This window comes from Ascaphus truei, chromosome 5, assembly GCF_040206685.1.
Source record: "Ascaphus truei isolate aAscTru1 chromosome 5, aAscTru1.hap1, whole genome shotgun sequence".
Lineage (NCBI taxonomy): Eukaryota > Metazoa > Chordata > Amphibia > Anura > Ascaphidae > Ascaphus > Ascaphus truei.
In genome coordinates this window covers 170690772-170704587 of record NC_134487.1, presented here as the reverse complement: position 1 = coordinate 170704587, position 13816 = coordinate 170690772, and the positions used below count along the sequence as shown (strand labels likewise).

The 13816-nt window shown below is 42.7% G+C and overlaps 1 protein-coding gene across 1 annotated transcript in view; it reads left to right on the top strand.

Moving 5' to 3' along the window:
• LOC142495576 (G protein-coupled receptor kinase 5-like) overlaps window positions 1-13816 on the top strand; it is a 68790-nt gene that overhangs the window by 54177 nt on the left and 797 nt on the right. The window contains exons 11-15 of the mRNA XM_075601219.1: window positions 6173-6262; window positions 10102-10310; window positions 10971-11108; window positions 11412-11549; window positions 13478-13609. Of these exons, the coding sequence (XP_075457334.1) occupies window positions 6173-6262; window positions 10102-10310; window positions 10971-11108; window positions 11412-11549; window positions 13478-13609 (707 nt within the window). The remainder of the gene's footprint in view (window positions 1-6172; window positions 6263-10101; window positions 10311-10970; window positions 11109-11411; window positions 11550-13477; window positions 13610-13816) is intronic.

Below are 13816 nucleotides of genomic sequence, written 5' to 3'. Positions count from 1 at the left end.
CAGCTTATAAGACTCATGCCAGCAGGAAAATGCTCTGTTGGAGGTCTGAAATCATACCCAGGGCCTCTGGAGACTGTTCCCTGCGATCCTTGGGCTGCGTGGAACCACCACATGCACTTCCTGTTCAACCTGAAGTGTGTGCCGAACTGGAGGTGGCATTTTTTGGTACGTGTCTAGTTTTGGCGCATAAGGGCGGTGTCCTTCTGGGAAAATCAGGTTTCCTGCATCTATGTTCACAGAGCATATAAAGTACAGATGTGTAGTAATCATTATTTGCTTTCCGTTGGTCACATCAGTTGCTCCTGTTGCTGTTTCCTAAATCTCTTATGTCCGCCCCTAATGCTTCTCCTGAGAGCACATGGAATCAGGGCAACCCGAACAAGTGGCTACTAAACCTTAAAAAAAACACCGCTAAATCGAAGCATTGCTGCATTAATCATGGATGCATTCTGAATATCTGGACTAACATTATGATAAATTTCTTTAAACACGTATGTTTCTGCGAGTTCAATTCTCCTATCATCAATTGCAACAGAACTTAAAATCTTAAGTATTTGGTATGTTTCTGTGAGTTGACTTAGGCAAACCCCTCCCTTAATTGGTAGTCAAATTCATGTGATCAGAGTATTTAAGGCAGTCTATCTTGGCTGTGAGCCATACGACTGTGTAACATCTGAAGTGTCACATTTAAAGTGTCTGTAGAGTTAATTTTGGAGGTGAAGATTAGAGGAAGATCTGGACTCGGCACCACAACAATAACTTTGCAACTGTGAGAACTTGACTTTCTAAAATGCTGTGATTATTTGTACTCTTTCTATCCTCCATTACCTGTGAAGTCTCTCCTCCTGCATCTCACTATGCCCTCCCTATTGCTTTTTCTGTTTACTTTCCTCACTCCTTTGTGAACGTCACTGTTCTCTCCAACTTCCCCACTCCCCACTGCACCATTATTTATACACCTCTCTCCCAACAACTTCTATACCCCTCAATAAAAAACACCCACACAAATCCTCTATCTACTCCTTGCTGCTGCTGGGGATGTCCGCTAAGCCTGGACTCAGACATACACACCTGATCTCACCCACCCCTCCCTGCCATCTCTTCCCCTGTAAATGGCGTTAACCTTCTGATTTAATACTGACTAACCTTAAAACACACCCCGCAAATCAAGCATCCCAATAGAATGCACTCATGGCTAATGTTCCACACTCAGTCACTCCTACCACCCATTGTGGCCAAGCACTGCCATCTACAGCACTTATTCCCTCACCTGCTGTCTCTGTAAGTCTCCCATCATACCACTTAGGCCTCGGGCATGGTCAGCGCCCCGTGCTGAGGCGCGCTCTCACTTACCAGTGAGCCCCTGCAGCCGCAGTGAGCTCTCACTTACCAGTGAGCCCCTGCAGCCGCAATGAGAGCGGCTTTAGTAGGGGCTCGCCTACACTTCCTCAAGCGTGCGGAAGCGTAGGTCTTGGGAAAATTTTAAATTCGCGCGCTCACGGGAGCGCAGGGCTGGTCACGTGAGCGGTTCGCCTAATGAGGGCGAACCAGCTCCGTGACATCACTGGCCCGTCCCCCGACACGCCCCCGGACGGCGCGCTAACCAAGGCCAGGGAAAGCACCCGCTTTCCCCCAGCCTCAGCGCGCCTCCGCACGGGCTGAGTCACCATGGACTCAGCCTTAGATTGTAAACTCTTCGTGGCAGGGATTTCCTTTCCTATTGTCTACGCTTATTGTATTATAATTCCATGTACTGTATTCTTTGTGAAGCGCTGAGTACACTTTTGGCACTATATAATTAAAGACATACAATACATTGTTTTGCTATATGTGCCTTATGTACGACAAAATTGCCTCTTAACTATGCTAAGAAAGATTGTCCTTCCTGTATTGTCTGTCAGAAGAGAGAGCCCCAACTGAAATTAAGGAATTTTTCTCATGGCTGGAACCCTGCGTTATGAAGACCCTTTGCCAGATTAGAAGTTAATACCACATCTCATACAAGGTCAAGATCTTGTTCTGCAGATTCTGATGTTCAGAAAACCTTCGGTTCGGATTTGGCTAGATTCTTCATAAGAAGGCGGACAATCCACAGAAATACAAGAATATTTAAGTGTGGAAATTGTAGATAAACTCATCAAAGGTATGAGGTTATGGGCATTGAGGATGTCCAGCAAGATCTTAAAACTGTAAAGACAGAGTTTTTCCTGTACACCAAGCAGTTAAGGATATCATTGATAATGAGCGACTACATTCAGACAAGAGTCCCAACCGCAAGGCGCTTTGAAAAAGTGTATCCCTTCTCAAAACAGGATATCAAACCCTGGGATAGCCCTCAACAGGGGAATTCAGCCATCGCTAGAATTTCTAGGTGACCAACGATACCCCTGGAGGATCGCGCCTTCCATAGTTCCATGGATAGGATGGAGTCTGCTCTCAAAAAGCAATATTCCACTATTGGAACTGCTATTAAACCCTTGGTATCCATGGCATGCATGGCCCATACCATGAAAATATTTGATGGCGCAGAGGAACAGCTACAAATTGGTGTGAACAGGCAAAGAATCCGGACGGATTGCATTCCGGTTAAGGAAGGAGTAGTTTTGTATGCGAGTTGCTACAATTGATGCCATCAAGCTATTGGCAAGGTCCTCACCTCTAACAGGTATTGCTAGAAGATCTCTGGTTACATTCCTGGAATGCTGGTTCCTTTTCTAACAGGTTGCTTTCGCTCCCCTTTTCAGGGCATACTCTGTTTGGGGAAATCTGGACACCCATAGTAGTAAAGTCTTCAGGTGCAAAAGGAAGTTTTTTGCCTCGACAAGAACTCAAGAAGCTTTGAAGGTTCTTATCCAGATAGGCGCTAGCTTACAGACCCGAAAGAACATACCCAATGATTCCAGACGAGGGTGGAGGAATAAACTCAACACCAGCCAGTCCTTTCCTAAGAAAGTCCAGCCCTACTTTCTGGAGGTCAGCAGATCCTGTTCCTGAAATCTTCTCAAGTCGGGGGAAGACTCTTGCTCTTCAGGATGCATGGGTATTGCAATCCGTCAAAAGCTGCTATGCCTCAGAGTTCAACAGTTCCTCGAAATAACTTATTTTCTTCAAGATTTCCCCAACAGCTAGACAAGAAACTAGCTTTGACAGAAGCTATTTACAAGATGTGCTAGCGAGAAGTTATTCAGAGGGTTCCTCTGGACCAAGAAGGAAAGAGAATCTATTCCAATGTTTTTTTATGGTCTCCAAGGCCTCAGGGGGGTTCAGTCCCATTCTTGATTTGAAATTTGTCAACCAGTTAACTCAGTCCCTGCAAGATGGAATCTCTAAGGTCCATACTGGACTACTCAACCCGGGGATGTCTTAGTATCAGGAAATCTAAGGGTCTCATCTGCATATCCCCATGAGTATCCAATCAGAACTATTTACGATTTTGTGTGATGAAATCTTACAAATTAACACTTTGTCGCATTACCCTTCGGTCTTACTACAGCTCCAAGGACTTTCACCAAGGTTCTAGCGCTCATCATAGACCACCTTAGAAAGCTGGGCATCTTCATTCTTCCTCAGTTAGACAGTTTAATTAGGGCTCATTTTTTTTCCAGAAGCAAGATTTCATGTAACAATAGTTCTGTGAGAGCTACAGGTTTTTGGGTTTGCTCATAAATATGTAAAATAACTAATTGTTCCCTTCTATGAACCAAAGATTTCTGGAAATACAGTTGGATACCAGTTCAGGCAAAGTATTCTTACCTCAGGAAAAAGCCCTCAACTTTTCCAGAGCAGCATAGGAGCTGCGTCTAAGCCATCCGGTTTCACCAGGCAAGGCTACTGGGTCTCTCTACATCAGTCATGGAAGCAGCACTGTGTGCACACTTCTATATCAGGGCACCTTAAACCAACTTTCTAATACATTGGGACAATGATCCACAGAATCATGCCCAGCAGATTCATCTATCTTTCCTCAATCAAGAGAGTTTGAGATGTTGGGGAAAGCCCTCCGAATCTCACGAAAGGCAGAGCCCTCTATGTATCGAAACTGGGTATACCCTCTTTACTAATGCCAGCTTAAGAGATAGGTGCGCCCTGCTGGGGAACACATTTTCTCAAGGAAGATTCCTCCCCTCTCCTTCAAGGAATGTGTCTCCGAGTCATTTCAGAAAAAGGTGTGTACTGTGTAGCGCTATTCAAATAATAGTTATATAAACTACAATACAATAAATAACACTCTAATGTAAATAATGAGTGAATTATATAATGGGGGCTGTCAACGAAAACACTAACTACCCTACCGGGTCCATCATTTCACATCCTTGGAATTTTTGGGGACATTTTCAGCACTTTATCACATCCATACGGTGATATTCACACATGGTGTAATTTATTTTATTGCATCTTATTTGAGTGTTATTCACTTTATGTAGGTGTACGGGCGCCCCTAATATCTTTCTTTTTTGCATCCGAGTCATTTCAGACAACGTTGAGGCAGGGGCTTATCTGTACAAAGCAGGAAGAGTTCACAAGCTCTGAAGGTTTCAAAGATTTTGTCCGAGCCAGAAAGGTGTATTCCCCACATAAAGATACGGCGTGCACCAGGGAAATCACGTACCTCTGCAGACTTCTTAAGTTGTCACAAAATCCATCCAGGAGAGTTGTCATTAATTCCAGAGATGTGCATTCAAGTGACCTCCAGTTGGGGGGGTCCCAGCAATAGACCTCAACAAAGAAGAATGGTCTTTTGTTCTCAATCTCGAGCAGACCGTGACCTTCATAGAGGTGTTATAAATTTAGTGGCATTTCCCAGTAGTGTTTTTTCCACCTCTACCCATGATTCGGAGAAGTCTAAGAAAAATCAGGAGAGAAGGTAGTGGCGATCTTTATAGCTTCATTCTGGCCAACAAGGACATGGTGTGCGGATCTTCTGAAGATGTCCATAGAAGCTCCTTGAAAGTTACCTCTCCTACCGGATCTCCTTACACACGGCCCAATAAGGCATCCAAAGCCATAATTTCTTGCCTTGATTGCATGGAGATTGAGCGTCTGTATTTAAAGAAAAGAATTCTCATATATTGGAATTTGTAGTGTGGATATGACAAAGGGCTTCACCTCAATTCACTTGAAGTCCAAGTTACAGTGTGTGGGGTCTTTTTCAATACCTCATTAGCTAACAACAAAGATGTTTCTCGTTTTCTTAAAGCAGTAGAAAAGCGCAGACCTCAGCTTCATCCACTAGTGCCTGCTTGGGACTTTTTGTTTAGGAAGCTTCATCTTCCACTCATTTTGAACCTTTTTTCAACTTTCAGATAAATGGCTGGCGCTTAAAATCGCATTTTGTACAGCAGTTACTTCAGCCAGAGGAATTGTAGAATTACAGGCTTTATCTTTTAAAGCACCTTATTTTAGGGTTCATCAGGATTATAGTGATGTGACCTGTACCTCCATTCTGCCCTAAAGTACTCATCCTTTGACATGAACCAAGACATTATTGTCCCTTCGTTTTGTCCAAACCCTAAAGGTAAAAAAGAGGAAGAATTAGGTGTAGTTAGAACCTTATCTCATTATGTTGTTAAATCATAACCTTATAGAATTACAGACCGGTTGTTTTGTACGTTTTTCCGGTAACAGAAGAGGCTGTCCCGCCTCTATTTCTTCCATCGCTAGATGAATCAAGCTATGTATCCAGGAGCCATATAATCTTAAACACCTGGATTGTCCTTGAGTACTTAAGGTTCATTCTACTATATATCCGCCTAGGAGGAGGCTAGGTTTGGAAGACAGGGTTTGCAAGTTATCATTCCAGATTCTTCCCAGCCTTAATTTGGTACATCCCCATCCCTGTGTGTGTTGTCATGGTGGACGATAGAGACAGTACAGTCTTTTCCTGTCCCGAAGAGTTATTTATTGTGCGTGAGACCGCCATTTGGGCTCTATGATGTAATAGTTTGAGGAAAGTCTTGACTAAACGTATGACCGGGGATCAGAGCTGGGAGGAGCCTTTCCAACACTTTAGCAAAGGCGGTCCTACGACGCAGGAAGGAGAAGCATAACTAAATATAGCGTTAATAACCGAATGCTTTTAGTTTATTGCAGTGTTTACCAACCGTGTTAAAGAAGCTGTAACGTGGCTAAAGTGCCCTGCTGAACAGGCTATTTTGGTGTTTTTTTCTCCCAGGTCACATCAGGATTTCTGACCTCGGCCTAGCCATAGAGATCGCGGACAAGGAGGGTATCCGAGGGAGAGTGGGAACGGTGGGTTACATGGGTGAGTGTTTTCACTTTTGCATTCTCTCCTTCCGCACCGCCTCTTACTGATCTCGCAGAAAACCCCTGGATTTAAACCTGGTTCTGTTGAACTTTAAAATCTCACGCGCACGCTCGTCCACGTGTGAAAGAGGTTACCCACAAACTGGCCATCTAGTTTCTCACCCCTCTGCAGGGCACTAAAATGAGAATGCACACCCCACAAATCCTCACACCGCACTCCAATTATGCTGCCACCACCAGGGCTGAGACCCTGGTACCCCAAAACAAAATACAACGACACAAACCCTTCAAAGGAAGACAGGTTCAACTAGAGCTCAAAGATGGGACTTATTAAACTTTAGATGTTATAGAACGAGAAAAGTTACGGTGCTTATATAAAAAAAAATACATTAAATAGGATTAAACTATTTCAAATAAAAGGTACTGTGTAATAAAACAGAAAAACCTATACGTTATCAATTCAGCTGTTGTGAACAGTGCCTCAACTGATTTGAAGTAGGTGTCCCCATGGGTGGTGAGGGGCTGTGCGACACCCACACCCTGTATCCCCATAATGAGTCTACTTTTTGGGTTTGAGACCTGAGTCTTATACCCTGTTTTTCTTCTGTGCTAGGATACCAGACCCCTGAGGGCACTATAGGGTGTCTGTCCTGACAGCCATTTGTCATTGTCCCTTAGATATGTTACAATTTGATGGTCTGCAGTAACTCGCTTACAGTAAGTGAGATTCGTTGTACCAGCGCCATCCTATTCCAGATGACCTCTGAGGGTGAATTAAATTGTCTACGTGTCACCACTTTCTGCCCTTAGTTATGGATTAGGGCCTCCGTATACATATAAGTGACACTGCTTCATGTTGGCCTGTAATGATGAAGAATATACTGTCCTGTGTTTAACAATATGAGGGTCTGTCCTCAGTGAATATTTTATCATTCTTTCAAGTTACCAAAAACCAGATAAGAATCCTTCATTTGGATACCTGGGATAACGGGGTCCTACCTTACTGTCAATTGCACATACACAGTCAGGGAAAGATGACTACAGAACGGTTTTGGGAAAAAGGTATCCCCTTAATCCCCTGATTTTCTTGGGTCTGCAAATTAACCCATGCAAAACCTTAACTTTTAATAATACAGACCCCCCCACTGCAAGCCAGTACTTAAACACGGTTGGCAAAACAGTTAACCCCTTTGTTGCTGTACTTCACACAATAGAAAAACAAATAAGGTAGCGCTAATTTCTAAATGTATTGGATATGGAAATATATGAATTCACTTGAAAAGAATGGCTGGCTGCCTGTGATATAACTCTGACCCCAGGTCAGAAAGAGGGAATGGAAAGAGTGTTATATCTCTGGCTCTCAGCACATAAATCAAACATATATAAAGGATATATACAACCAGAGTCGATGGTACTGGCAGATCCAATGTAGTACTCCACGTGTAGATGATCAAATATGGAATAAAAATAAATAAAAATACATAGCGTATTATTGTATGATAACCTGAACAAGTGTAACAAAAACACAATACAAACAACAAATGCTGAGAACAGACAGGTGACTGATAGTTATACAAAACATATTTAATAAAACACAAATGGTAGTGCTATGGATTAATATGTGGAATGGGTCCCACTGATATGCTCCTGCTGTAGCTGAAGTACCCGCTTACCAGAAGTGAGAAGGTAACTGGCAGCCGACACCGAACACCAGCACGCTGTTGATGCCAGAGAGGAACGCTCGGAGCAGACTGGCCACAGATGAGAGGGGATACTCTCTGAATATCCACTGCCAATTACCTTCTCACTTCTAGTAAGCGGGTACTTCAGCTACAGCAGGAGCATATCAGTGGGACCCATTCCACATTTTAATCCATAGCACTACCATTTGTGTTTTATTATTTGTGTTTTATTAAATATGTTTTGTATAACTATCAGTCACCAGTCTGTTCTCAGCATTTGTTGTTTGTATTGTGTTTTTGTTACACTTGTTCAGGTTATCATACAATATTACGCTATGTATTTTTATTTATTCTTATTCCATGTTTGATCATCTACACGTGGAGTACTACATTGGATCTGCCAGTACCATCGACTCTGGTTGTATATATCCTTTATATATGTTTGATTTATGTGCCGAGCGCCAGAGATATAACACTCTTTACATGTACTTCACACAATGTAACCTTTTCGTGGCTATTTCAGGAGTATAGTACATTATGGTATATTTCTTCCATGTCCCCATGTCCGTACGCACCATTGGGTAGCTCATACAACTTAGAAAGTTACCTGATAATTGTCTGTCCTACCACAACTGTCTCTCTACAAAGTCACAGCTCCCAGTCTCGGTACAGTCCTGCCTAGCTGTGCAGTAGGATCTTTATGTTTTAGTATTTAGGGCCTTAGCTTTTCTGGGATTACAGATAATTAGGCGCCAGACATAATACCTGGATGTCGTACCCAAAGAAGGTTTTTGGGGAGGGTGGCAAGTCCAAAATGTATTCACACACAGACTTGTAACAATGGTGGCCAAAATAAGGGAGGTTGGTGCCATTTCTCAAACTGATCAGAAAGGGTAGAAGGCATAAAGCAACATGTAGAACATTTTAAATAGACAAAAGGGATCTTGGCGCACTAGTGTATTAATTTGCTGTGGAAAGCTCACAGAGACACATTTGTTTACTATAACAACTCGGCGCATGAAGGCTGGGGAGCGAAATTATGAGGAAAATAAAAGGCAGGTGGTGGATGATCAATCGCCAAAATCTACCTATCAATGTACCGGAGTTATATAGGGCAACAGCTGAAGTAATCCAGGCATCTGATAGAGGAAAAGCATGTAAGGATCCAGTCGGACACGCTGGCCACTGTCGCTTTATATTAACAATCTTGTTGGTTTCTGTTAGAATAAATAAGGTCCATATTTACCTAAAAGCATTATAACATTCCAAGAAAATTGAACAGAGAAGCTTATTTCCTGAACTTAAAATCGCTGCGTCCTCGGGAATGGGAATTGAGCGTTTTTTTTAATAAAGATCTTTCTAAAAATGGACAAATGGGGAACACCACAGATTGACCTAACGGCAAGTTCAAAAAACCCCATTCATTAGCATGCTATTGCTCCAAAAGCAATCAACCTCAAGTTTTTCAAGTAGATGCGCATGGCGGTTGGATCTGACGTGTATATTCCCACCAACACCAATGATTGCAAGAGTCATCAAAGACGAAGACAAATCTGCAATGAGAGCGATACATTATGGCCCAGGAGAGCATGGTTTTCGGCATTGACTAACCTGACCATAGGAGAGCTGTGACCATAGGAGAGCTGTGAGAGCTCCCATTGACTGAGGACTTTATCACAAAGTCCAATAAATCATCCAAATCCAAAAAGTGCTTCTAGCGGCTTGGAGGCTGTAGTGACATATTTTTATCTGATTTTAAATGTCTTGACACTTTGCTAGCTGCATCAAAAGCTTCCACATCAGAAATATACCATAAGGCAGGGCAACGCAAACTTTTTTGCTTGCTGCCTGCTCACCCCCCCTGCTCTGCTAAGTGAGAGTAGCTACTAAAAGGTGCATACGGACATGGACCCACTAAAGGAAAATAATGACCGTAATGCTAAATATGCATATATACAGTGGTCGACAAATCACCAAAAAATCTACTCGCCAAACAAAAAAATCAACTCGCCACCTAGTACCACACGTGTGCTGCTTGGGCCAATAGGAGCTCGCCACGATGTTAAATCCACTCGCCCGGGGCGTGCAAATGTATAGGTTTGTCGAACACTGCATATATATATATTTATGTATATATTTCATGTCTTCCCACCAGCTCCGGAAGTGATTAATAATGAACGCTACATGTTTAGCCCCGACTGGTGGGGTCTGGGGTGTCTTATATATGAGATGATCGAGGGGCGGTCTCCGTTTCGTGCGCGCAAAGAACGGGTGAAGAGAGAAGAGGTTGAAAAACGAGTGCAAGAAGAACAGGAGTCATACTCCGAGAAATTTAGCGAAGATGCCAAATCCATATGTATGATGGTATGTACCAAATGTCAGAGAGAGAGCCTATAAACTAATGGGTACCTTGCCAGTATAGGAATCTCACTGCTGACCCGATAAACTTGCAGGTACATTGCTAATGACCCCATAAAGTACTGGGTAACTCCCTTCTAATGTACTCTTAGGCTGTGTGGGCCCGAAGTGCTAATCAGCCAATATGCATTGCCGCTGAATATGCTTTCTGTGACCTTTGTTGTTTTAATGGTTTCTTGATGCTATAATAAATAAGAGCAGATGCACAGAAGTTTGAAACGGTGTGCTGTGACCAATGTCTTCTAACCTATAAACGAATAGGAACCTCGCCACTGGCCCTACAAACTAATAGAAGCCTTGCCTAAACTGATAGGAACCGCGCCACTGACTCTCTAAAAACTTAGGATATCTTGTGAGACATCTAATCACATAACAGGGAATGCTACTGACCCTGTAAATGTATATGACTCATCAGTGAAAAGTCTTCTCATAACACAAGACAGAGCTTTTAGTGACCCTATTAATTTAGAAATAGTGTGTGCATTGCCCTCTTATATAGCAGTGCCAGTGTCCATAAACTTATTTTCGTTTGGGGTTCCCGCTTATTACATAGGTGGCAGTTGCCACTAATGCTCACCATTTCCAGCACTGTGTTCTTGTTGGCAGCTATTGACCAAAGACCCGAGGCAGAGGCTGGGGTGCGGTGAGCAGGCTGCCGATCAGGTGAAGCAGCATCCGTTTCTCAGGAACATCAACTTCAAGAGACTGGAGGCGGGAATGATGAAGCCGTCTTTTGTACCAGATGTAAGAAATAGGCACGGGCTCCCTGGGTTGACATAGGATAGGGTGTGTGGGCATGGACTGGACTTGGCATTGAATATTAGGTTGGGCATGGACTGGGTCGGGCATTAGAGGTTGGGGTTTAGGCGTATTGAGGCTGGGCCTAGGAGGTTGGGGTGGGAAATGAGCATAGAGACTGGATAGAGGGTTTGGGTGAGCAGTGAGTGTAAGTTTTATGCAGAAGAACATTTAGAAGTCCTCTGTCCTACTCAAGTCAGGCTTTCCATGACTACGTTGCCATGTACACTAACCTGTGTCTTTCCCCAGCCCCGAGCTGTATACTGTAAGGACGTCCTGGACATCGAACAATTTTCTACAGTCAAAGGAGTTAACTTGGACCAAACCGATAACGATTTTTATGCCAAGTTTACAACCGGATGTGTTCCGATTCCCTGGCAGAATGAGGTGAGGGCAGTACGTATATGTAGAGTTGTTGAACAGCCTCAAGTAATATCATCATCTTTCGACCTTGTTAATCCCCTGGATGAAGGCCTCTCCAATGATCTTCCAGGTACTGTGCTTGCAAGCCTCTCCCCCTGGTGCGCCAACACATTTTCTGCTTTAATTCTCCCATCTTTTAGTTGTCGTCTTAGTTGTTTGATATCGCTTGAAATCCAGTAGAGTACCATCTTTGACTCACGATAGTAATTTCTTCACCCATGTGATGTCCCAGACTTTTGTTTGCTCCTGAACCCATTAATTCTTGTTCCTGTCTCTGGATAATATTCAGCATAAATCTCTCCATACTTTGTTGTCTGGAACTTCTGAATTATCTTCGCATTTACGGGTCAAGTTTCACATCCATATGTGGGCACAGGCAGATTACACTGGTCTAAAACTTTCATCTTGAGGCCCTGTGGAAGGTTCCCTTAAACAATTTTGTTTCTTCCAAATACGCTTCATCCCATCTTCATTCTCCTATTGATATCATTCAAACTGTTCCCATCCATTGTAGCTTGCCGGCCAAGGTAGACATAGTCTTCAACTTCTAGTTCTATTCCATTTATTTTGATCTTTGCAGAGTTGACACATTTATTGAACATTTTGTCCTGCTGACTTTTATATAGAGCCAATTATCTCACTTGCATCAGCGAGTTATCTAATTTGTTGCTGGAGGTCTTCTGGACTTGTTGAAAAAATAAGTCATCTGAAATTAGTGGAGGACAACTATTCACTGTTTACTTTTTGTTACTTTTTCTTCACAATTCAATGTCTTGAGCAATGTTTCAAGCGTTTCTTTAAAAGCTTTGATATGATGCCTCCATGTTGCACTCCCTTGCCGATCCCCATCTTCTGTCTTCTAATGGTTGATGTGGCATTCTCGTAAATGTTCCTTATATCAAAGTACGCTTTTTTTAACACTTTGTTTTCTTGATGCATTTAAAACCACTGAGGTGTAGCCAGAATCAAATATTTTTTTTCATAATCTACAAATCCTCAGCTGAGTGGTAGATCGTATTCAATACTTCTGGAAATCCTTTATTGTACGGCTTGGATGTGGTCCATTGTGTTGTGCTATCTAGGCTGGGGGAAGTTCAGGGTCTGTTGCAGCCGATAGCTAGTATCTTTGTAAAAATCTTCTAAATGGTTGGAAGTGGACTGATTGATCTGTAATTTATTGAGGTCTCCTTTGTCTCCTTTCTTCATTGTTCTGGAATTTTCCTGTTCTTCAAGCAACATGTAAATAGTTTTGTAAGGATTTTCTCTACTTTTTCCACAACTTCATTAAAGATTTCAGTTGTAATTCCATGTTCTTCGGGAATGCCTTCTCTTTCTTTATGGATTTTATTGCTTTTGCCACTTCTTCTGGAAGGACGCATTGTACATCATTGGCGGTTTCTTCTCGCTTGTCCTCTGCTGGGTTATGTACCGTTATCTGTATTCGCATACAATTTACTGTAGAAATCTTCAACTCTCTTTATGATAAGTGCACAGTCTTTTATTGTTGATCCATAATCATGTTTGAATGCAATCATTTGCTTCTTCCCAATCATAAGTCGCTGCTACGTCGTCTTTAAGCTTTTATCTTAACTATATCACAATGACATTTTCTTACATCTTCAGTTATACACTTGCGGATTGTCTTGCACAGCTCTGCATATTCAATTCTTCCATTTTTGGATTGCATAATTTCTTCTCTTCTCCATATGCGCAGTTAACGCTCTGTCTGTGTGTACGTATAGTGTGTGTGTATATATGATCTGTTTGTGTGCACAGTCGCAGAGAGGACTTGTGACTGGACAGAAGCCAAGAAGATGCACAGTGACAATGTCATTGCCAAATAACTTTGTACCTATATATATATATATGCATGAGTGCTTTCACACCCGCAGATGATAGAGACAGAGTGCTTCAAGGACCTCAACATCTTTGGACCGAATGAGACCTGCTCTCCCGATCTGGACAGGAGGCAGCTCCCTGAACCCCCCAAACGCAGCCTGCTGCAACGGATCTTCCGGAGACACGTAAGGCGGCCATCTTTCTCGCGAGCTTGATAAAGCACCCTCTTCATATCACCCAAGTGCCCCTCTTCCATGATATGCTCTCACGACTTTATCTCCCTTCATTCCTCCACCTGTGCTTGACCTATATTATCTATATTGATCAATCTGTCTTTAAGTCCTTGTGTAAAAACAGTTATACATCTTTGTTTCTCTGTCTCCTTTCATCTG